Source organism: Papio anubis, chromosome 6 (assembly GCF_008728515.1).
Source record: "Papio anubis isolate 15944 chromosome 6, Panubis1.0, whole genome shotgun sequence".
NCBI classification, from domain to species: domain Eukaryota; kingdom Metazoa; phylum Chordata; class Mammalia; order Primates; family Cercopithecidae; genus Papio; species Papio anubis.
In genome coordinates, this window is record NC_044981.1 from 59030934 (window position 1) to 59056412 (window position 25479).

A 25479-nucleotide genomic window follows, 5' to 3' on the forward strand; every position below is an offset into this window, starting at 1 on the left:
GCTCTAAAAATGTGCCTTTGTTAAGTGCCAACAGGTAGACGTGTACTGCAAGCTACTTGAACCCCTCTTTATCAGATAAGGTTGATTCAGGATGGAATTCATCTAGATATAAGGAAAAAACCTCTAACTTCATACTCATTTTACAGTTGAAGAAATTGTGGTTTATGAATAACATTACCTTGGATTTTTTTTTTTTGTACAAATTAGCTGATTTTGACTTTATTCATTTATTGAATGTCTGTTATATGTCAGGTAATATGCTAGGCAGTGGACATACAATGTTGAGTAAAACAAAACTTGATCTCTTCTTACGGAGCTTAAAGTTTAGTATAGAAATAATTTTTCTTCTTATTTTCCCAGGATGTTTAGTAAGTCTATTTATTTAACGTAAACTTACTGGGAGAGGTTGTCTTCCGTGAGTTTTGAGTGTTCTTGAGCTTTCTTCCTCAGCATGGCAAGAATGCAAGGTCCTGACCACTCTTTTCCTGGACCGTTTCTCAGGGTCGTAATTATAGCAAGCAGCATTGAAGGATGACATTACATTTGCTGTCTCACCTCCACTTCTTAAGTCTACATTCAGCAGGCTTGCTTACTGCTCACTATAAAAGGCAATGCCTTCTCAACAATATTCCTCTCGTGTATTTCAACCCATTGTGTGTGTAGGCATCTATATAGGCATACCTGTGTTGTCCCTGTGGAACTTGAGGAGACAGGGGGATCTTGTCATCGTGCTGCTTGCTGTGCCATGGGTGACAGAGTTCATTGTCTTTTACCCAGTACCCTTGTGTCTTCTGTCAGTGAACATGAATCAGTAATAGGCTAGTTCATTAGTTTGTGAATAGGGTAAAAATCCCAGACCCTTTACAGTTCTTGCGGTTCTCAACATTACTGTGTTTAATCCCAGGAATTATTTATGGAGGTTTAGCAATACTTTAATTATTAAAGATGTTTAAATTTAAATAATTTCCCTCTAGGAAGGCGGGGATTGCAACTATGTATGTTATTCATACTGGTACTAGAATATAGACATTTAGTAAATTTTGACTGGAAAAACGCACAAGGAGAAGGTGGGACCAGATAATGAGACTAGAAGTTAATAAAATGTGTGATGCAGGTGGGGTACAACTTTGCCTCACAGATTTATAGCAATTACTGTTGAAGAGGAAACATTCCAAAGTAAAGAATACAGTGTCCTGAATGTAAAAACAAATTTAGTATCCAGGAAAAGGGAAATCATTTTTGACACTAAAACTGGAAAGAAATTTCAACCAGTATGATATGAAAAAATCCTTAACATAATTTCAGTGAACATAGGGCTTTTTCTTATATCCCTCAATATATATTCCAGTATGAGCAGTATTACAGGGGCTAGCATCATGGTCTGACTGATCCAATCCCAGGATAGATTTTAGGTTGTCTTTCAAACAGCCTACCTTGGATATCAGTTGTCACTAGATTTTTAAATATATTGATAAGAAGATAAGTTATGTGATACTATCTGAGAACTGTTGAGAATGTAATTAGCCTTTTGTTTTATTTTGCCCTATACGTAAGTTTTATTAATCATCAGGGCTGGGTATGAGATTGCATAAATTCAGGCTCTGATAAGAGTGTTTGTTAGAATAGGAGGCTGTTCTGCTGTCCTTGTAGAGCAGGGGTCCCCAAACTGTGGGCCATGGACCAGTACCAGTTCAGGGCCTGTTAGGAACCCAGCTGCACAGCAACAGGTGAGCTGCGGGCAAGTGAGTATTACCGCTTGAGTTCTGCCTCCTGTCATGTCAGCGTTGGCATTAGATTTTCATAGGAGCGTGAACCCTATTGTGAACTCTACATGTGAGGGATCTAGGTTGTGCTCTGCTTATGAGAATCTAATGTGTGATGATCTGAGGTAGAACAGTTTTATCACAAAACCACCCCCTCATCCATGGAAAAATTGTCTTCCATGAAACTGGTCCCGGGTGCCAAAAAGGTTGGGGGCCATTGCTGTAGAGGACAGGGCCAAAATTTTCCTCAAAAAGTTATTTTGGGGTCCTCTGTAATGCCTTAAATAGGCAGGAGTAGCCCCACACCTTCAGACAGGAAGATCATTTTGGTGTATTTTTTGTTTTATAGCCCACATTTAAAGTAAGAGCTAGCTGAGTAAAATTAATCAATTTTATCCTCTTTAGTTCCAATGATTTTTCTTGCTGTTTTCTTCTGGTCATGGCAGGATTGCAGAATCCCTTTTTGCCATTTTTACTGTAGTTGTTGCCTGGATTCTTTTGGAACTCTGTAGACCTGTGTCTTCTCCTTTTGTACTCTTTTCCGTTCCATATTTATTTGCTTAGTTGGAAGATCTTCTCAAAAGATTTCTGATCTGAATCTACTGGTGTTGGCGCTATTTTCTGTCATCTGTTCTTTCCTAAAATACTACCTTTTCCTAATTTTGGTCTTTTGTCATAGGTTTTTTATCATGTCTTTAAGTGAACCATAAATGACAAATTAGTTATCAAATATGTGCTTACATAACAAGAACGATAAATTGTCATGGAATGATTACATAGAAGTTTCCGGAAGTACGAGAATATCCAAAATGATGACATTGTTTAAAGCATAACTGATGTCATTTCTGTTTTCCTGCTAAAGCCAATTTCCTGTAAACAGAGTCTGAGATTAGGATGAGAGCATTTTAATGGTTGACAACTCCAGTGGGTACCAATCTCAGAAGATACAGTGTGAATAGTGCCTGTTTCAGGTGAGTGGACAACAGCCTGGGTAGTTTAAGGAAGTGAATAAAAAAATAATTTTGATACAGAGAATATCAAGGATCCTTGAGCAAATGTTTTCTTAACCTTAGTTTTGACCTCCTTTTCCTTTGTCTAATTAGCCTCATAATTACTAATTTTTTTTCTGTCAAGAATAAAAATAAATAATAAAATCTCTAAGCTCTTTGCTATCTTTTGAGGACACTGATCAAAAAGAAACTCTGATAAAAGATAGAGAGCTGCATCTTGATTCTTACGGGATCTCAAAATGAGACTGGCTAATTTATAGTGGCCCAGAAGAGTGATTACTTGTTTCAAGGCCCTATCCTTGGTTCGCCTTCACTATCCTAGAAATAAATGTATCCGCCAGCTACAGAAGCTGAATTTCATAATTCCTTGGCAGTGGCAGATCCTTGTTTTTTAGAGAAGTAGGAAAACTGGCTACCTAGATTTCTCCAAATCATAGACCTAGGCCTCCTCAGCCTCCCTGGCTGTCCATTTCTTATTTCCTCAGCCTCCTGTCTGACCCCAGAAACACTTTCTGTACTCTAGACTCTATATTCTTTTCCTAGTCTCTGTTGCCATCATGAATTTGCTTCCCATAGGTTGTAATTTACTGAGTCATCATCTTGATTTAGAATTTTTGGCCTTGGTTTTAGTTAGGATTAGGCTCAGCTAACAGTGATAGAAAACTCCAGATAACAGTGGTATAAAGAAATTAATTTATTTTGTCATGCAGTAGCTCAGAAGGAAGTGACTGAGAGCTAGTATGGAATTGGACAGTGCCAGGGACCCAAACTCCTTCTACCTTGCACTATCATGTGTGATCACTAATTCCGCCTTTATTGCATAGTTTGAGATGGTCCCTGCAGCTATCAGATACTGATGCCACTCAGTAAAAAAGGGGAGGGAAAGGTAATATCTCCTTGATTTAAAATCGTATCCTGAAAGTTGTATGTTCATTTCTACTCACATCCCATTGGCCACACCTTAGTAACCACAGCTATCAGTAAGGTAGATTGGAAAGTGTCATTTTTATTTTGGGTAACCATGTCCCCAGCTAAATATTAGGAATTACAGTAAATGAGGAAGAATGGCTGAATGGTTATTGGGCAACAGCTAGCAGTTTCAAGTACAATTTCTATAGCTCAGTCTGTGAGGAATCTGAGATCAGTACCTTTTCCTAGCTCGCTGGTCATCCTGGGACCCACGTTTGACTACTTGGCCTTTTTTCGGAGCTCATCCTGCCTCACTTGTCAAAGACTTCTAGACTGTGTATCTGTATTTCCTCCCTAACAAATGGAACTTGGGAATCAGATAAAGCCCAGTTCTCTGTTCATAGAGCATGATCATTTGCTTGTATCAGAAATTTTAGAGGGAGATTGAATTCTTGTTTTACTCTGAAGGAGATGGGTGTCAAAATTGCTACTTGTGTATTGGAGATATTTCATTAAGGTAAGGTAAGCAAACTTTTTTGATTGTACATGTTTATATATAAGACATTTGAGTGCACACCAGTATTTTTACATGTGTTTATATTACTTGTCTTACTATTCTACTGTATTAATGTATTTTGCATAACAAATACAGTAGATATTAAATATTTTAAAATGTTGAGCCATAGATAAAATATTTATACTTTTCAAATTATTAAGTAAAATTATTAGTTGTATAAGAACTTAACTTGGAATGCATTATGATTGCACATGCTTAATTAGTTTTGGAAATTTCATCTTATTTTGATCTAATTTTTTACATACCTGGTTCCAAATTGAGCTTGATACTGGGTTTTAATGGCTATCATAGCTGAAAAAGATAACTCGATTATACATGCATTTAAATGGAAGAAATTTATTGTAGGCTCTAGTTACTAAGTTATAATCTTAGTTTTTTTTTGTTTTAAATACAGAAAAGCTTTTATTTTAGTTAATTAGAACATTTCTGCCATCTTTCAGTGTGCTTGTTGTTCTTTTAAACTACCAGGAAGTGGTTACATTAAATAGTTATTACCATATAAGATCAAAATTCACTGAACTTTTTTTTTGTTTAGGAAAATTTTTAAATGTCCAGATTAAAAACATTTTTTTTAAGTGCCTCATTTCATTTTTAGCCAGATATCACATAACAGTGAAAACATACCTAAACATCAATTTTCTTAGCCCGTGTTTTTTCTTTTTAAAGTAAGAAAAGAGTTACTTTCTTTCTTATCACTAAAATATCATTTTATCTAGAAGGGACAGATGAAAGGTGTCTGTTTTCTCATATGACTTATCACATCTGCTTATAATAGAAAAGGCCAGCATGTTTATAACACTTGTCTCATTTGTAGAACATTTATTTTGTAAAACAAAAATGTGTAATTTATTAAGTATAATAGCTCTTTTAAGGCCTTTGCTGTGAATTAATGGAGAATTTTTATGTGGCATAAAGATTTTAATAATCACTTCCCATTTCATTAAAATTACTGTTTTGTTTTGTGGTGGTTTTTTTCTTTTTTTTTTGAGACAGAGTCTTGCTCTGTTGCCCAGGCTGGACTGCAGTGGTGTGATCTTGGCTCACTGCAACCTCGGTCTCCTGGGTTCAAGCAGTTCTCCTCCTGCCTCAGCCACCCAAGTAACTGGGATTACAGGTGCCTGCCACCACGCCTGGCTAATATTTTTGTATTTTTAGTAGAAACGGGGCTTCATCATGTTGGCCAGGCTAGTTTCGAACTCCTGACCTCAAGTGATCCACCCACCTCAGCCTCCCAAAGTGCTAGGATTACAGGCATGAGCTCCCACACCTGACCTAAAATTACTGTAAACAATCTACTGTTTTACAAAGTATTTTTAGTATAAAAGTCACTGTATTTATATTAATGACATTCTGTAACAATGCAAAGTGCTGAAGCCAAACAGATGCATTAAGGGTATCAATTCCTCTCTACTTTATGGAATTTTTACTCTTTCAGTATCCTTCCTTTTGGATAAATTGACGTGTATTCATCAAGGATACTAGTGGCAATCTGATTAAATGTTAGTTAAGTTTGATTTCTTTTTAATTTTTAGGTAGTATTTAATCATAGATTGATTGTCATGTCTACCCCTTTAGTTATACACACCACCTTAGGAAATGATTTGCTTAATGTATAAAGTCTAATAAAAGCTGCAATAAGGATGTCTTTTGAAAGAGTGACCAATTTAGAGTTAGTATCTTTTTAAGGTATACTGACTGTTTTTTTCATGTGTTTCTCCATAAAAAGTTCTGCTGAATGCCTGACGAACTTTGACTTTGTCTCTATGAGATCAGGGAACGCCTAGTAAAAGTAAATATTTATAACTTACTCTGGGTACTGACATTATCCTTGTTCATCTTAGTTTTTTACGTATATATGTATTTACATATATATGTGGCATAAATATTTTAATAATCTTTAATACATATATTTACTTAGTTTTTGTCAGCATTTTTTTTCTTTTAAAACATTCCCTTATATTGTAGAGTCATTCCTCGGTATCCATGGGAGATTTGTTCCAGGACTTCTGCCTGCCACAATACCAATATACTCATATGTTCAAGTCTCTGGTATAAAGTGGTGTAGTATTTGCATATAACCTGTGCACATCCTCCTATATATTTTAAATCATCTTTGAATTATACCTAATACAACGTAAGTGCTGTGTAAATAGTTGTGGTGCAGTGTTGTTTAGGGAATAATGACAAGAACAAAAAGTCTGTACATTTTTCATACAGACATCATTGTCCCCCTCCTTTTTTTTTTGAGATGGAGCCTTGCTCAGTTGCCCAGGCTGGAATGCAGTGGCATAATCTCAGTTCACTGCACTCTCTGCTTCCCGGGTTCAAGCCATTCTCCTGCCTCAACCTCCTAAGTAGCTGGGATTACAGGCATGTGCCACCGTGCCCAGCTAGTTTTTGTATTTTTAGTAGAGACAGGGTTTCACTGTGTTTGCTAGGCTGGTCTTGAACTCCTGACCTCAAGTGATCTGCCTGCCTTGGCCTCTCAAAGTGCTGGGATTGCAGAGGCGGGGTCTCCCTAAGTTTCCCAGGCTGGTCTTGAACCCCTGGGCTCAAGCAATCCTCCTACCTTGGCTTATGAAAGTGCTGGGATTACAGACGTGAGCTACCATACTCAGCCTTCCCAAATATTTTTGATTTGCTGTTGGTTTTATTCACATATGAAGAACCCATGGATTTGGAGCGTTGACTGTATGTCCTTTTAAAAGACACTTTAAACTTTAAATACGTTTTGGAACAAAGTAGACTGTAAATCAGATATATGCTATTTAGATACCTGGTTAAGGATACTTGTTATTTTAAGCTTTAAAAATTTTTTAAATTTAATTTTGTATTTTAAAAATTTAAAACATACCGAAAAACAAAGTACAGTATCCTCACATTTAGTCATCACCAATATTCAACAGCTGTTCATCCATCGAGTCTACCCATTTAGTTAAACTTCATCATATATCTTCCCAAAAAGGACTTATACGTAACAGTACCATAACTATACCTAAGAAACAATTTCCAAGTATCATCTAATATCCTGTCCAAGTTCAAATTAGTCATTTGTCCCCAATGCCTATAATACTAATTTTTTCCTTAGGAAACAAAGGTCTCTTAGCAACATCCTGAGTTTTAGATTTTTTAAATTGTATTTTCTGCAAGTTGGAAATTAGGTTTAATAGCTTGATTAGAGTCAAACATATTTGGCATTCAGAAAACTTCGTAGGTAAAGCTGTATAATGTCACATCTTAGAATGTTTATCATCTGACTCGATGTTAAATTGGATTACTGGGTTAAGGTGGTGAGAGCAAAATCTCTTCTTCCTAAATACTTGAGATGGCAAGTAATCTACACAGAGATGCAGCTTTGGCAATATGAAAATATTTAGTTCCTCTTCAGCGTTTTTCCTAATGGTTTTATGCATCCATGATGATATTCGCTGGAATCAGTTGTAGTGAAGTGATGGCTTTCTATATCTAACTTTTCTTTTACATTTATTTGCTGGCATTCTGGTAAGGAAAAGTTTTGTTTCATTACCTGGTTGCTTACAGTTCCTACTGAAGAGGCAGATTAGAAGGAAAGAATGAACATTTCAAAGTTAGGAGTTGGAGGAATGATCTTTCAGAGTAAGGAGTTTTGGTGAAATGATTACTGCTAGTGCCAGAGGTGGCAAATGGTTTTTTTTTGACTTTCCTTTTTTTTTTTTTTTTTTTTTTTTTGAGACAGGCTATCACTCTGTTGCCCAGCTGCAGTGCAGTGGCGTGATCGTGGCTCACTACAGCCTCGACCTCCTGGGCTTAAGTGATCCTCCACCTCCTGGGCTTAAGTGATCCTCCTGCCTCAGCTTCCCAAGTAGCTGGGACCACAGATGTGTACCATCACACCTACTAATTTTTTTTTTTTTTTTCGTTTTTGTATAGATGGGGTCTTCATGTTGCCCAGGCTAGTCTTGAACTCCTGGGCTCAAGTGATTGTCCCGCGTGGGCTTCCCAAAGTGCTGGGATTATAGGCTTGAGCCACTGCACCTGGCCCTCTTTCCTTTTTGATGGTTATAATGAGTTAATAGATTGAAAAAATATATATGTCACATTGCTTTTTTCCTTATGATGCTCAAATTTTTTTTTTTAACCAAATCACCTCACAATGTAGTCAGTGAGATGTACTTTTAAATGCATGTTCTGTTGCATAGTTTTGTTACCGTTACAGAGGCAGAATGCTTCTAAAAGTGCTTGCTGATTTTTTTCATTCTGTGATTTTTAATTTTGGCCTTAGGACCATATTTTCCTCTGTTGCATGTATAATTACAGTCAATTTCAGTATAAGATTTCTTGATATGCAACTTCAAAAAGCACATGAAATATGTAAAAGGAGGTCAGCTTGGAAATTAACTGATCGGTTGTGAAGGTTTGGTAGAAAATTTTTTCCTTAGCTTAAGGCTGAATGTTGATGAAATGCTTTAAATTAAATTTGATACACACTGGTGACAGGAAAATTGTCAAATAAATGACCTTGATTAGTGGACAAAGCAATCTTGGCTTTAATATAGAAACATTCTTGTGATGATTTAGGAAAATAATTATTGTAAATAAATCCTCAAGAAACTGACATTTAAAAAAGTATATTGATAGTTCTTCCTTTTTAAAGCAGTATAGTGAACATAATTTAGCTTTTAACTGTTGATTTAGTAGTCTTGGGAAACAAATGATTGTATTATTACTTATTAGCAACGTCCTTAGGTACCGTTTTTGTAGGTAAGGCTTTTGGTCCCTGTATTAACTGGGCCTGGGCCAAATACACTAGGAAAAAATTGCTTTTGAATGATGTGTTTCTCCTCTTTTTATAATACTGTCTTAGGACCTCCTACTTTATCTTTCTCAAACATCTAGAATATTCGATCCATTCATCTAATTGTGAGAGGCCAGGAAACTTGAGTTATTAGAAATATGTGAAATAAAAATAAGAGACTACTTATAAAGGTGTGTATATATGTAAAACACATGGACAGAAATAAACCATATTAAAGTAGGTTTTCACTGAGGGTTTCTATATACTTGATTTTTCTTGAGGAAGGCTCTAGAGTTGGAAAGCTAACTGACGTGAACTTGATGTAAAGGATTACCCATTCTCAACTGTTCATAAGAGGCCAGAGAAACTTCTGGAAGATAACAGGAAGCATTTACTGACTTTTAAACCTACATTATAGAATGGAGCAAGATACATTTTACTGTTGTTTCAAGGCTAAATACATATAATACTAATTTTTTCCTCATTAAGTTACGACATTTACCTAGGTATGTTTATCAGAATTGTGTTTTCCAAGTTGTAATAGTTCTCTTATGTGTTCCAAATTTATTGCAGAGTTGACTTTTTTTATTCTATTCAGGTTCATATCTTTAATCTCTGTAATATATTTGATGAAAGTTCCTTTTATAGAGGCTTTTTTATACTCTTAAAAGGAGACTTTGATTCCTAGGCATACACCTGAAAAAATGCTACTAATTCTGTCTTTTTGAGTGAGCAGCTTTTTTTGTAGTTATTTGGTTATTCCATGTTTGGATGCTTCCTTCTCATCCGTGCTTTCTAAACTATCATCCTAACTGCATGGGCTAGTCAACACTACTGTGATGGTGTAGAGGTGTTTTATTCTATTTCTTTTGATTGCTGAGGATAACTTCCTGATTTGAGTCTAGTTGAACATGGAGGTTCTCATCTCTCGAGATAGAGCCATGATATTTTTGTATGCACTCATGCATTTGTTCATTTAAGCTGTGTTTTAAAACGGAGTATTTTATGTTCCAGCTGCTGTTCTAGCACTAGTGATACATCAGAAAACAAAAGAATAACAAATTCCTGCTCTTGGGGAGTTCTAGTTAGTGGAGCGTATAGTACCATAATAGTCTCTTCCTGGGCTGCTACAAATTAGGGCTGTTAATTGTTCAACTCATTTTCCTGGCCTCTCTTACTTACTGAAAAAATTAATGTGATTCTCTGAGAACTCTGGGTGGTCCTGTTTGTGTCTGTTTTTTTCATATGTTTGAGTAAATGCAACTGAAATGTTACAGAACAAAGTGCCTAGTTGGGAATTGACTTATTAGAATGTGAAACTCAGTGAATGATAATGAGATCCATATTATAAGATAGTTGAACCCTTTTTTTTTTTTTTTTTAAACCTATTCCTGTTTTACAGTAACGTGATTTTCATTAAATAACATTCCAGGAATCAGCAATTTACAACAATCATATGTAAGGTATAATGATTTGCTTTGAGATTAAAGTGATTGGTACTGTACTGTTTGTTTAACAAATGTTTATTTCATACCTATCATATGCCAGACTGTTTCCAGTGCTGGAAGATAGAGTGGTGTTTGAGACAAAGTCCTTGCCCTCATGGAGCTTGCAAGTATTAGGTTGGTGCAAAATTAATTGCGACTTTGGCCATTACTCTCAATGGGAAGAAACACAATTACTTTTGCATCAACCTAATAAATTATAAGGTGATAGAAAATGTCTAATTGTTTTTTTGGTGGCAGAGGTCATGGTTTATTTGACTTGGACTAGGGGGTGGGCCTCTCTCTAACATTGAGAGTAGCTGCATGCTGAGATACTTGTAGTGGCCAGCCTTTTGAAAATCCTAGGCAAGTAAAGTACGTTTTAAGCAGAGAAATAGCAAATGAAGTGTACTCAAAATGATGTTTAGTTTATCAGATTAAAGTAATTCATGGTTACTAAATAGTTCTAGTATCTCCGAGGGTTGTGTTTACATAATTACATTCATATTTACAGTTGTTTTGTTTTTTTTGAGACAGAGTCTTCCTCTTTTGTCAGGCTGGAGTGCAGTGGTGTGATCTTGGCTCGCTAGAACCTCTGACTCCAGTGAGGTTCAAGTGATTCTCCTGCCTTAGCCTCCCGAGTAGCTGGGATTACAGGCACGCACCACCACGCCCAGCTAATTTTTGTAGTTTTAGTAGAGTCGGGGTTTCACCATGTTGGCCAGGATGGTCTCGATCTCCTGACCTTGTGATCTGTCCGCCTCGGCCTCCCAAAGTGCTGGGAGGTGTGAGCCACCGTGCCCGGACCATATTTACAGTTTTTTACTGAACCCAGTCTGTAATTAGTGGGCCGTATAAATAAATGAACTATGAGACAGTAACTTTTTCATGTGCTATTGCATAAAGAAAATCTAAGAAATAAAAATAATATTTAAACAATTAAGAAGCAATTCATAAAGTATTCTCCCCTTCTCCACAGACACACATACTCATATTAACAGAGTGTATACTTTATCTCACTGTAGGTTTTCTAGAATTGGCTAGTGTCTGGCCAAGTGCCTCTTTTCTGCCTGTTTTTATACACATAGGGCAGACAGAGCTAATCCAAATGAAAATTTGGAATGTGTATTTTTTTTTATTTTTCTTAATTTCATAATGTTGCTTGGTAGCTTAAAAAACACTTTTATACATTTGTTGCCTTTATTGTAATGTCCTATAGTTAGATACTCCTTTAATGAAATTAAAAGATCATATTTTATGGTTAGGTTTCTACTGCTCTGTTTTCCACAGGTATGGTTTGTGGTTACATGATAGGATATCTACTGTTAAAGCAAACTAAATATGCCTGAGAAGGACTCTACTTCTATATTTGAGTGCTTGTGGATGAGCCATAACCTAGCTTAATAGGCAGACAAGATTGGAAACCTAACCTGGTGTATGTGCCTGTACAATAGCTAAGTACTGGTCAATCCCAGTGGCCATACTTGAACCACAGTTGAACACAGTGTTCAAACTGTTCACATAAGGCAAACGCCAACCTGTAACCAATCCAGCTATTTCTGTACCTCACTGCCGATTTCTGTTATGTCAGTTCCCTTCCCTTTTTTGTCTATAAATTTGTTCTGACCACGAGGCACCCTAGGAGTCTCTCTGAATCTGCTGTGATTTTGGGTGCTGCCCGATTCATGAGTCGTTCACTGCTCAGTTAAGCTCCTTTAAATTTATTTCTCTTCAAGTTTTCCCTTTAACACTATCTTATTATTTGTTTTGTCTATGCTTGGGATTTTTTTTTTTTTATGTCAACAATCTTGTATTAACAAATGTGCAGGATTAACACTTTAACATGGCTAACAGCGGAAGCAGCACCTCTAACAAGCTCAAGTATGGAGGTATAGACCCAATAAAGATTGTCTCTTAGAAAAGGATTGAAAAGATACAGATATCTGCTTAAGTATTTTTTGTTTTTAAATAGTTTTCCAGTGTTGCAGAAAAAATATCCCAAAGTGATTTCAGTTCATAAAAAAGCAGCATTAGGCAGCCTGTGCTGCCTTATAAACCCCAACTCAGGATAACCATAGGAGAAAATCAACCCCCAAAACATTAAAAAAAAAAAATCACCCTTTCTTTTCATCCTTCTCTAGCTTCGACTGCATATTCCACGGAACATCTAATATCAGGATAAGCAAGACCCAGCTCACTTCTTTCAGCCTTTTGTCTGTTTGTTAAGGTTGATCCTTCACCTCTACAACAATCAATAAATTGATCTCTAATTTCTGGCTCAGATTACTAGAAACTTGCAAAACATCCTTATGTTTTCTTCAAGGATGGGCCTGAGGGTTCCTTGAAAAATCAAAGGGGCAGGGTACCCACCTGAGACTGGAATGCCTGCCAGGCCCTTTCTAAGCAAAAGCATCCCATTATCTTTCAACTGAAAGTCTGATCTACCAGGTAAGAACAAGTAGCAAATGGGCACTAAACTGTGGCTGTACCAAAAAGGTGAATATCTCCTCCTGTTAACCATAAAGGTAAGGGAGTTGACAGGAGCCAAGTATTTGATCTTATCTGTCTTTAGAGTTTGCATGGTTTAGACTGAAGTCATACTGCAGAGAAAAACATTCAGTCAAAGGATAGGTGTGGCTTTTGCTGTATCTGGTAAAGCTGCCATTCCTGGGCAGCCAAATTCGTTGCTCTTTTATAGAAGCTCTTTTCCCTTATACAAAGTACTTAAGAATTAATAGGGAAATTTTAAATTTGACTTAATAACTGACAAACTTAAAGACATACAAAAAGGCGGTATATAAATCCACAAAGTATTCAAGCTTTTTTAGTAACCCCCATTTTTTTTTTTAAATCTGAAATTAGTGCTAATGAGTTCTTGAGACTTAATATGAAGCTCTTTGCACTGTAAATATTTTATATTTTTGGAGAAACATTTGATGATATCTAAGACAAATGAATACATATATTTGTGTATATATACATGTATGTATGTTTATAGATATACATACGTGTGTGTGTATGTATACACCATATATGTGTGTGTATATACACCGTATATGTGTGTGTGTGTATGTATACCATCTTCGACTCAGTGAACCTGTGTTTTAAAATGTATCGTAAGGAAGGAATAGAAGAGGGGAAGAAAAGCATTATTTATATAGCATTGTTTATTTTTTTCAAATTAAGAACGTGATAATATCTACAGGGATAAATTCATTCCCAAATAGTTAATTGTATGTGACATACAACTCGATGGAGTGTATCATGCCTCAGCCTCTTTTGGGGGTGAATCTGTGACTCATCCATGAAGGAAAGAAGTCTTACCAAAGGGTGGCCAAGTAGAGAGTGATGGTCTTCTGTGATGTTAGAGGGCAAAGCTATAGGGGTTCTGTTAAGAGGAGTTGTTCACATATTTTCTTATACTTAAAAAACACAAGCCATATAAAATAGGTAACTATTCTTTATTGTTGTGATACTGCACAGATATGTTCTTTTCCCCTTCAAGTCTGATACTTACTGCCAACTTTGTAATAGAAGAAATAACTGACATAGAAGTATAATAGTTGAGCTAAGGTTGACCTTTGTGCTGCCTGCATAATTAAGGCATTCCAAATGTGAAGAGCTCCCTTCTATTCCTGATTTGTCATTCTCCCCCTTTGTATGGTATTAAAGTGATTTAAACAAATCTCTATTGTTGAGCAGTGCAATAAATTTAACTCTGAATGATTTGATTTTATTCTCTTTATCTCATTTGTCCCCTTTCCAAAAAGATAGGTTTAATTTAAATAGTCTGGAGTTAAAATAGTAGCAATGTCAGGAGGACTTCACTTAAGCAAGTTTAATTAGGACAATTTGGGGTTGAGATGGGAGGAATTTTAATGTGATGTAAAATCAGGCTCGAAGAGATTTCTGGGTATGATCATGGACTTTATGTCAAAATTTTAAAACCATTTGGGGTTAAATTTATTCCATTTCTCAACAATAGGGATTGGTTTAAATCACTTTAATACCACACAAAAGGGAGAATTACAAGGCAGGACTAGTAGGGAATTTTTACATTTGTTATGTGATAATTATGCTGGCAGCGCAAAGGTCAAACTCAGCTTAACTACTTCTAGGTCAGTTATTTCCTCTGTTATAAAGTTGGCATTAAGTTTCAGACTTGGGGATAAAAATGAGAATGGCACCTAGTACCTAGTTCTGGAATATACAAGGGAAGAAAAAACATACTGGAGGTGCTTCTGTTGTTGGGGCTCTTGTTCAGCATGAGAACTCTGGAAACTCTGAAGGCAATGTAGAGCTTGATTTAATGTAGAAATGGATTTTTGAGTTGAAGGAAGTGTGTTGTCAGGAGGAGCAGGAGTTCAAAAAAAGATGCATGCTTGGAAGTCTTTCCTTGAGAAACATCCTAAATGCAGTCTTAGTTATTCTAATTGTAGATTGTCGACCAAGAGGTTGTTCAGGGATAGAACCTCAAGTCATCACTTACCTTCCAAGTTATTTTCTGGCACATATAAACATTGTCAGATCTCTGTTGATTTTTCCCTCTTCTGTCCATTTCCTTCTCTCCACTTTTCTCCATTAAACTTAAAAGCGACTACAATTATTGTCATTCTTCATTTACTTACTCCTTAACTCCTACTCATCTGATTCTCTGCTTTGTGTGTCAGACTAGTGGATTTCTCTCCTTTATTTGTTCTTTGGGTTGCAGTTAGCCTTCCTGATTCCCACTACTATGAAATTTTTGTGATGTTGCTTTATCTTCACACATCTTTGGTCTGATCTTTTTCCTTCATATCATCAATATATCAAAAAAGTGAAGTCAGTATGTTACTTCCAAATTTGTTCTTTCCAAATTCTCTGTCTATTCAATAGAAACATTTTTTTTCTCACTTATCAAGGTTTAAGTTCTCCCAATCTGTCTTTCCCCGTAATGCTTTTATTCAGCAGATATTTTCTGGAATACCTACTATATACAAGGTTGTGATTCTAGATTCTGGGGATTCAGCCACAAGTAAGAGACAAAGGTCTTTACCTGTGCAGCTTATGCTCTGGTGGAGAAGACTGTCAGACAGATACTTAATGTCATATAGAGAAACATTTTAAAGGATAAAGTAGCTAAGGATCCGTAGGCAGTAATGGAAATATGTACTGTTTTGCATAAGGTGGTTAGGGAAGGTTTCTCTGAGAAGATGGTATCTAAGTAAAATCTGAATGAAGGGAAATAATGAGTTATGGGTATTGGGAGAAGAGCCTTCATGCAGAGGGTATAGCAAGTGCAAAAACCCGGAGATGGGCTTATGCTTCTCTGTGTTCAGGAAAAGCCATTGTGACTGCAGGAGAGTGAATCAGCAGGGGGAGGAGATGAAGTCAAAGAAGTTGGCAGGAGAAGATCCTGTTAGACCCTATGGGCCCTGGCTAGGATTTTGGGCTTTATGTCTAAATGTGTTGGGAAGGTTTTAGAGGATTTTGAACAGAAGAATATTAACGTGATCTGACTTAATATTTTAGAAGGATCACAGTGATAACTGTGTGGAGAATAAACTGTCAGGGGAGAAGGGATGGCAGTAGAGAAACCTGGGACACTAGGAGGCTGTTACAGTCTTGATGAGAGATGGTGATTTGGGAGTAGAATGTTAGCTGGTCAGATGTGTGATACATTTTGAAGATAAAGCTAGCAGGATATGGTGATAGCTTGGATGTGTCAGATATGGGGAGAGGAGCTAAGGACAGTTCTTGAGTTTTAGAATTGAACTAGGTGATTGGAGGTGCCATTTACTCTGAATACCTTGGGAGGAACAGTTTTTTGAGGGGGAGGGAGGATTGATAGAATCAGTGTTTATTTTTGGTATGTTAACTTTGAGGTACTTATTGGACAACCTAATGAAGATGTCAGATTACACTCTTCTGAAGGTCTCATGAGTTTTGGGTTGGAGAAGATACCTGTGGGAATCAGAGTATAGATGGGCCGGGATAAGATCACCTTAGGGATAAGTGAGTGTGAAAGGGATACGTGAGTATGAGTGTAGATAAAGAAGAAAGATGGGGGGACTGAACTGTTGGATCCTTCAATATGTAGATGTCGGCAGGAAGAAAAGGCTTTATCAAAGGCTGTTGACAAGTGGCTAGGGAAATGGGAGGATGTGATATCCCAGAAGTGAAGCGAAAAAAATGAAGATTCAGAAAGTGGAGAGGAATCAGCTATGTCAGATGTTGCTAGGAAATGGAATAATTTAAAACCTGATAATTGGCCTTTGGATTTGGCTTGCTAAATCCTGTTGATTCTGCTTTGTAATATAGCTCTAAAATTCATTACATGACTTCACTCCTTGTCAACAAACACTATTAATCAGGCTTTCCTCCTGGTCTGTTTTTCTATTTTGGATGGTTCTTTTTTCTCCTGTTTACATTGTAGAATACATGCTCATTATAGAAAACTTGGAAAACTCAGAGAAAGTATAGTGAAGGTTAAAAAACAACAGCAATGGCAAAATTCCTTACAACTAAAGATAATCACGATTGAACAGTCTGTTGCGGTTTTCCTATTAATGTTTCTTATACATCTTTGTAATGTATATACTATATATATGTATGCTTTTCTACAGAATTAATGAAAAGTAGTCTTAAAATTTGCGTATTTAAAGGAACTTAGTAGACCTGTAATCTAATGTCAAAACTTTTTTGAGGCTGGGTGCAGTGGCTCATGCCTGTAATCCCAGCACTTTGGAAGGCCAAGGCAGGCGGATCACCTGAGGTTAGGAGTTTGAGGCCAGCCTGGCCAACATGGCAAAACCCCGCCTCTACTGAAAATACAAAAATTAGCTGGGCGTGATGGCACACACCTGTATTCCCAGCTACTTGGGAGGCTGAGGCAGGAGAGTCACTTGAACCTGGAGGTGGAGATTGCAGTGAGCTAAGATCACACCACTGCACTCCAACTTGGGCAACAGAGTGAGACTCCGTCTTAAAAATAAAATAAAATAAAATAAAAACAACAAAAACCTGAGGATGTATGTGAATGTGTGGCAACAAATACTCCATCATGTTGGAATACCTAACTGGACTTCCTACCTGTTTTTACGCAGATTATATCTTAAATGAATCCTGATTAATTTTTCTAAAGCATATTCTCCAAACTTTTAGTGCATAGCATAATGGTTAAAAGCATGGGCTCTATTTTTACTTTTATAATACATGCTTATAGCAGGAAATTTGGAAAATAGGAAAAAGATATATTCTTATCTGTTTATGGATAAGAATTACTGCCTATGATTACTGGTAAAATTTTCATCTGTTTTCTGCCATTCTTTTTTTTTTCTATCTAAATGTACATACGCAGGCATTTTATTTGTGTGTTTGTTTCTAACGAGGATCACACTGTATTTTCTGATCAGCATTTTTCTTCACAATCCATTCTTTCCTCTCTTTTTAAATTTATTTTGATCAAAGCATATGAGCAGTTTCATGATTCTGTTTGTTGTCAAATTGCTCTTCAAAAAAAATTGTGTCATTTAAAAGTAAACTTATGAAGAATTTTGTTCTCTTTAAATTTTAGGATAGACCACTATCTTGTTGAGCTCTTTTAAATGAAGTTCTACTTGGACACAAAGATGAGGACTAGATAACTCCTTGAGGTTCCTTCTAACCCCTAGGATGAAGATAATAACTAACATTTGTATAGTGCTCTAAAGTTTACAGAGTGAGTTCTCATACATCATCTCACTTGATCCTCACAACAGCCCTGTGAGGTAGGTAGGACAGGTATTGTTATTCTCGTTTTAGAGATAAAGAAACTGATAGAGAGGTTAAGTGACTTGATCAAGGTGTTTTTCTTTTTGTTTTTTTTTTTTAACGTTCTAGTAAGGATTTGAATCCAGACCTTCTGGTCTAAATAATCACATTCTTTTTGGCAAGATTTCATACAACTGCACATTTAGAATTACTGCTCCATGTTGGCTAAGTGGCATTTGTTCTATACAGAAATAAACCTAATGACAATATGAGTATGGTGTTAGTATTTCTTTGACTGTTCCTGAATCTTTTTACATTCTTTCTCCACCCCACAAATTAAATACATGACTCTGTCTCTCTTTTGACTAGGAAAAGGTAATGTAATTATATAGCTATATTAAACATCTGCTGTTTTCTCCAGCATTTGGGGGAAGGGGAAGTTACATTATGTTTTTCATTTTTTTCCTGTTTCTTTTTCTTCCTTTTTTTTTTTTCTTTTGGTACCAGTCAAAAGTACATCTGCATTGCTTGCTTTCATACATGTAGCATAAAGTCTTTAGTAGAGTATTGGGATCCCAGTTAGAAGTAGAATTTTTGATTCTAGCATGAACCTAGAATCAAGCTTTTCAGGGTGTGGAACTCTTGAACTACCTTAACCAAAGTTGTGATACTTGAGTACTCCAGGTATAGTCACCTATATCTTTCACAAGGGGTCAGCAAGTGATAAATGGAAGTGATATTTGAGGCTAAATCAGGAAGGAGTATAATATAGCTAATACTGTCTTTGACTAATTGTTTTACAAGGTGGAAGTTTATAAAACTGACTTGATTTGGGAGTTTGGTAGTGGCAATTTCACATGTTAGAAAATTTCACACTCTAGATTTTCAGGAGTATGTAGTGTTACGTTGAGACTATCTCACAGTATTTTCTGTGCTGCCTTTAATTGCCTAACATTCTCAATATTTTTAAAAATTAACTTTTGTTGTTGTTTTTTTCTAGTTGTTGGTCTTGACGATATTATGGATGAAGGAGTTGTTAAAGAAAGTGGCAATGATACCATTGATGAAGAAGAACTGATTTTACCTAACAGGAACTTAAGGGACAAGGTAGAAGAAAATTCAGTGAGATCACCAAGAAAATCACCTCGTTTAATGGCACAAGGTAATCCTTTCAGAGAGGTCTAGCTAGAAAATCAGAGGTATAGGGGCAGATGTGTTAAGTTATAAAACTGCTGAGCAGAAATCATGTTTTCTTGATGTTTTGCTAATCCAGTCATTTTGATGACAATCAGTTTTGAGATCATGTCAATTTGTTCCGTAAGTTTTCAGTACCCACCACCCCACCCTACCCATTTCTCCTTCCTCAGAGGAAACCACTAGTAACTCTTTGAGCTGGTTTAATTTTTTTTTTTTTTGATATATATATATTTTTTATTATACTTTAAGTTCTAGGGTACATGTGCATAACGTGCAGGTTTGTTACATATGTATACTTGTGCCATGTTGGTGTGCTGCACCCATCAACTCGTCAGCACCCATCAACTCGTCATTTACATCAGGTATAACTCCCAATGCAATCCCTCCCCCCCGCTCCCGTGATAGGCCCTGGTGTGTGATGTTCCCCTTCTCGAATCTAAGTGATCTCATTGTTCAACTCCCACCTATGAGTGAGAACATGCGGTGTTTGGTTTTCTGTTCTTGCAATAGTTTGCTGAGAATGATGGTTTCTAGCTGCATCCATGTCCCTACAAAGGACACAAACTCATCCATTTTTATGGCTGCAGAGTATTCCATGGTGTATATGTGCCACATTTTCTTAATCCAGTCTGTCACTGATGGACATTTGGGTTGATTCCAAGTCTTTGCTATTGTAAATAGTGCCGCAATAAACATATGTGTGCATGTGTCTTTATAGCAGCATGATTTATAATCCTTTGGGTATATACCCAGTAAAGGGATGGCTGGGTCATATGGTACTTCTAGTTCTAGATCCTTGAGGAATCGCCATACTGTTTTCCATAATGGTTGAACTAGTTTACAGTCCCACCAACAGTGTAAAAGTGTTCCTATTTCTCCACATCCTCTCCAGCACCTGTTGTTTCCTGACTTTTTAATGATCGCCATTCTAACTGGTGTGAGATAGTATCTCATTGTGATTTTGATTTGCATTTCTCTGATGGCCAGTGATGATGAGCATTTTTTCATGTGTCTGTTGGCTGCCTAAATGTCTTCTTTTGAGAAATGTCTGTTCATATCCTTTGCCCACTTTTTGATGGGGTTGTTTGTTTTTTTCTTGTAAATTTGATTGAGTTCTTTGTAGGTTCTGGATATTAGCCCTTTGTCTGATGAGTAGATTGCAAAAATTTTCTCCCATTCTCTAGGTTGCCTGTTCACTCTGATGGTAGTTTCTTTTGCTGTACAGAAGCTCTTTAGTTTAATGAGATCCCATTTGTGAATTTTGGCTTTTGTTGCCGTTGCTTTTGGTGGTTTAGACGTGAATTCCTTGCCCATGCCTATGTCATGAATGGTATTACCTAGGTTTTCTTCTAGGGTTTTTATGGTATTAGGTCTAACATTTAAGTCTCTAATCCATCTTGAATTAATTTTCGTATAAGGAGTAAGGAAAGGATCCAGTTTCAGCTTTCTACTTATGGCTAGCCAGTTTTCCCAGCGCCATTTATTAAATAGGGAATCTTTTCCCTATTTCTTATTTCTCTCAGGTTTATCAAAGATCAGATGGCTATAGATGTGTGGTATTATTTCTGAGGACTCTGTTCTGTTCCATTGGTCTATATCTCTGTTTTGGTACCAGTACCATGCTGTTTTGGTTACTGTAGCCTTGTAGTATAGTTTGAAGTCAGGAAGCGTGATGCCTCCAGCTTTGTTCTTTTGAATTAGGATTGTCTTGGCAATGCGGGCTCTTTTTTGGTTCCATATGAACTTTAAAGCAGTTTTTTCCAATTCTGTGAGGAAACTCATTGGTAGCTTGATGGGGATGGCATTGAATCTATAAATTACCTTGGGCAGTATGGCCATTTCAACGATATTGATTCTGCCTATCTATGAGCATGGTATGTTCTTCCATTTGTTTGTGTCCCCTTTATTTCACTGAGCAGTGGTCTGTAGTTCTCCTTGAAGAGGTCCTTCACATCCCTTGTAAGTTGGATTCCTAGGTATTTTATTCTCTTTGAAGCAATTGTGAATAGAAGTTCATTCCTGATTTGGCTCTCTGTTTGTCTGTTACAGGGGTATAAGAAGGCTTGTGATTTTTGCACATTAATTTTGTATCCTGAGACTTTGCTGAAGTTGCTTATCAGCCTAAGGAGATTTTGGGCTGAGACAGTGGGGTTTTCTAAATATACAATCATGTCATCTGCAAACAGGGACAATTTGACTTCTTCTTTTCCTAACTGAATCCCCTTGATTTCTTTCTCTTGCCTGATTGCCCTAGCCAGAACTTCCAACACTATGTTGAATAGGAGTGGTGAGAGAGGGCATCCCTGTCTTGTGCCAGTTTTCAAAGGGAATTTTTCCAGTTTTTGCCCATTCAGTATGATATTGGCTGTGGGTTTGTCATAAATAGCTCTTACTATTTTGAGATACGTTCCATCAATACCGAATTTATTGAGCGTTTTTAGCATGAAGGACTGTTGAATTTTGTCAAAGGCCTTTTCTGCATCTATTGAGATAATCATGTGGTTTTTGTCTTTGGTTCTGTTTATATGCTGGAGTACGTTTATTTGCGATGTTGAACCAGCCTTGCATCCCAGGGATGAAGCCCACTTGATCATGGTGGATAAGCTTTTTGATGTGCTGCTGGATCCGGTTTGCCAGTATTTTATTGAGGATTTTTGCATCGATGTTCATCAGGGATATTGGTCTAAAATTCTCTTTTTTTGTTGTGTCTCTGCCAGGCTTTGGTATCAGGATGATGTTGGCCTCATAAAATGAGTTAGGGAGGATTCCCTCTTTTTCTATTGATTGGAATAGTTTCAGAAGGAATGGTACCAGCTCCTCCTTGTACCTCTGGTAGAATTCAGCTGTGAATCCATCTGGTCCTGGACTTTTTTTGGTAGGTAGGCTATTAATTATTGCCTCAATTTCAGAGCCTGTTATTGGTCTATTCAGGGATTCAGCTTCTTCCTGGTTTAGTCTTGGGAGAGTGTAAGTGTCCAGGAAATTATCCATTTCTTCTAGATTTTCTAGTTTATTTGTGTAGAGGTGTTTATAGTATTCTCTGATGGTAGTTTGTATTTCTGTGGGGTCAGTGGTGATATCCCCTTTATCATTTTTTATTGCGTCTATTTGATTCTTCTCTCTTTTCTTCTTTATTAGTCTTGCTAGCGGTCTATCAATTTTGTGGATCTTTTCAAAAAACCAACTCCTGGATTCATTGATTTTTTGGAGGGTTTTTTATGTCTCTATCTCCTTCAATTCTGCTCTGATCTTAGTTATTTCTTGCCTTCTGCTAACTTTTGAATGTGTTTGCTCTTGCTTCTCTAGTTCTTTTAATTGCGATGTTAGAGTGTCAATTTTAGATCTTTCCTGCTTTCTCTTCTGGGCATTTAGTGCTATAAATTTCCCTCTACACACTGCTTTAAATGTGTCCCAGAGAGTCTGGTATGTTGTATCTTTGTTCTCGTTGGTTTCAAAGAACATCTTTATTTCTGCCTTCATTTCGTTATGTACCCAGTAGTCATTCAGGAGCAGGTTATTCAGTTTCCATGTAGTTGAGTGGTTTTGATTGAGTTTCTTAGTCCTGAGTTCTAGTTTGATTGCACTGTGGTCTGAGAGACAGTTTGTTATAATTTCTGTTCTTTTACATTTGCTGAGGAGTGCTTTACTTCCAATTATGTGGTCAATTTTGGAATAAGTGTGATGTGGTGCTGAGAAGAACGTATATTCTGTTGATTTGGGGTGGAGAGTTCTATAGATGTCTGTTAGGTCTGCTTGTTGCAATTCCTGGATATCCTTGTTAACTTTCTGTCTCGTTGATCTGTCTAATGTTGACAGTGGGCAGTTGAAGTCTCCCATTATTATTGTATGGGAGTCTAAGTGTCTTTGTAAGTCTCTAAGGACTTGCTTTATGAATCTGGGTGCTCCTGTATTGAGTGCGTATATATTTAGGATAGTTAGCTCTTCCTGTTGAGTTGATCCCTTTACCATTATGTAATGGCCTCCTTTGTCTCTTTTGATCTTTGATGGTTTAAAGTCTGTTTTATCAGAGACTAGTATTGCAACCCCTGCTTTTTTTTGTTCTCCATTTACTTGGTAGATCTTCCTCTATCCCTTTATTTTGAGCCTATGTATGTCTCTGCATGTGAGATGGGTCTCCTGAATACAGCAGACTGATGGTTCTTGACTCTTTATCCAGTTAGCCAGTCTGTGTCTTTTAATTGGAGCATTTAGTCCGTTTACATTTAAGGTTAATATTGTTTTTTGTGAACTTGATCCTGCCATTATGATATTAACTGGTTATTTTGCTCGTTAGTTGATGCAGTTTCTTCCTAGCCTCGATGGTCTTTACATTTTGGTATGTTTTTGCAATGGCTGGTACCAGTTGTTCCTTTCCATATTTAGTGCTTCCTTCAGGGTCTCTTGTAAGACAGGCCTGGTGGTGACAAAATCTCTGAGTATTTGCTTATCTGTAAAGGGTTTTATTTCTCCTTCACTTATGAAACTTAGTTTGGCTGGATATGAAATTCTGGGTTGAAAATTGTTTTCTTTAAGAATGTTGAATATTGGCCCCCACTCTCTTCTGGCTTGTAGAGTTTCTGCTGAGAGATCTGCTGTTAGTCTGATGGGCTTCCCTTTGTGGGTAACCCGACCTTTCTCTCTGGCTGCCCTTAAGATTTTTCCCTCATTTCAGCTTTGGTGACCCTCAGCTGTAGGTCTGTTGGAGATTGCTTGAGGTCCACTCCAGACCCTGTTTGCGTGGGTGTCAGCAGTAGAGGCTGCAGAAGATAGAATACTGCTGAATAGCGAGTGTACGTGTCTGATTCTTGCTTTGGAAGCTTCCTCTCAGGGGTGTACTCAACCGTGTGAGGTGTGGGGTGTCGGTCTGCCCCTATTGGAGGATGTCTCCCAGTTAGGTTACTCAGGGGTCAGGGACCCACTTGAGCAGTCTGTCTGTTCTCAGATCTCAACCTCGGTGTTGGGAGATCCACTGCTCTCTTCAAAGCTGTCAGACAGAGTTGTTTGCATCTGCAGAGGTTTCTGCTGCTTTTTGTTGTTGTTGTTGTTGTTGTTTAGCTGTGCCCTGTCCCCAGAGGTGGAGTCTACAGAGACTGGCAGGCCTCCTTGAGCTGCTGTGAGCGCCACCCAATTCGATCTTCCCAGGGCTTTGTTTACCTACTTAAGCCTCAGCGATGGTGGGCGCCCCTCCCCCAGCCTCGCTGCTGCCTTGCCGGTAGATCGCAGACTGCTGTGCTAGCAATGAGGAAGGCTCCGTGGGCGTGGGACCCTCCCAGCCAGGTTTGGGATATAATCTCCTGGTGTACCCGTTTGCTTAAAGCGCAGTATTGGTGTGGGAGTTACCCGATTTTCCAGGTGTTGTGTCTCTCAGTTCCCCTGGCTAGGAAAAGGGATTCCCTTCCCCCTTGAGCTTCCCTGCTTCAGCTCTAGCTGGTGGGGCTGCAACAGCTGACCAGCACCGATTGTTGGGCACTCCCTAGTGAGATGAACCCAGTACCTCAGTTGAAAATGGCAGAAATCACCGGTCTTCTGTGTTGCTCGCGCTGGGAGCTGGAGACTGGAGCTGTTCCTATTCGGCCATCTTGCTCCGCCCATCGGTTTAATTTTTTTTTGTTGCTGTTTTTTTGGTATTTACCTTTATATCTCTAGGTAACATGCATATGTTGCTGTTTTTTGATTATTCTGATTTATTATTCATCCATCTATTGACTTTCCACTCTGGATGATTTTCTTCCTGCTACTTGTTCTCATCACAAAAAAGAACATCTTTTCCATTTTTCCACTATATAATTTTGTTAGATCGATGGTAATTATGTTACTATGAGTAATATGCTGTTAGGAATGATCCATTTAAGAAACTACAGTTACTTTTCTTGTATAACTTGTTTTTCTGATTTTAGTTTCTCAGTTGTTTAGTGTGTACATACTGGCAGTTATACTAAAACTGCTCTCCCAGTTGACTAAATACACAAATACCTTAAAGATATTTGTGTATTTCAGGTATTCTGTCATATCCATTTTATTGAAAATACCTCTT

At 37.3% G+C, this 25479-nt stretch overlaps 1 protein-coding gene across 8 annotated transcripts in view; it reads left to right on the forward strand.

The window, feature by feature from the left end:
• The window catches only part of PHF3 (PHD finger protein 3), an 86254-nt gene that overhangs the window by 24956 nt on the left and 35819 nt on the right, over nt 1-25479 (forward strand). For 4 of the 8 annotated variants that reach the window (XM_009205435.4, XM_021936783.2, XM_031667685.1 and 1 more), the window contains one exon: nt 19249-19410. In XM_009205435.4, coding sequence (XP_009203699.3) covers nt 19269-19410 — 142 coding nt within the window. In that variant the 5' untranslated portion in view covers nt 19249-19268. Of the gene's footprint in view, nt 1-1901; nt 2735-12658; nt 12966-18072; nt 18266-19248; nt 19411-25479 lie in introns of those variants that run through there. The other 4 variants (XM_021936787.2, XM_021936785.2, XM_021936789.2 and 1 more) reach the window with 4 other exon arrangements.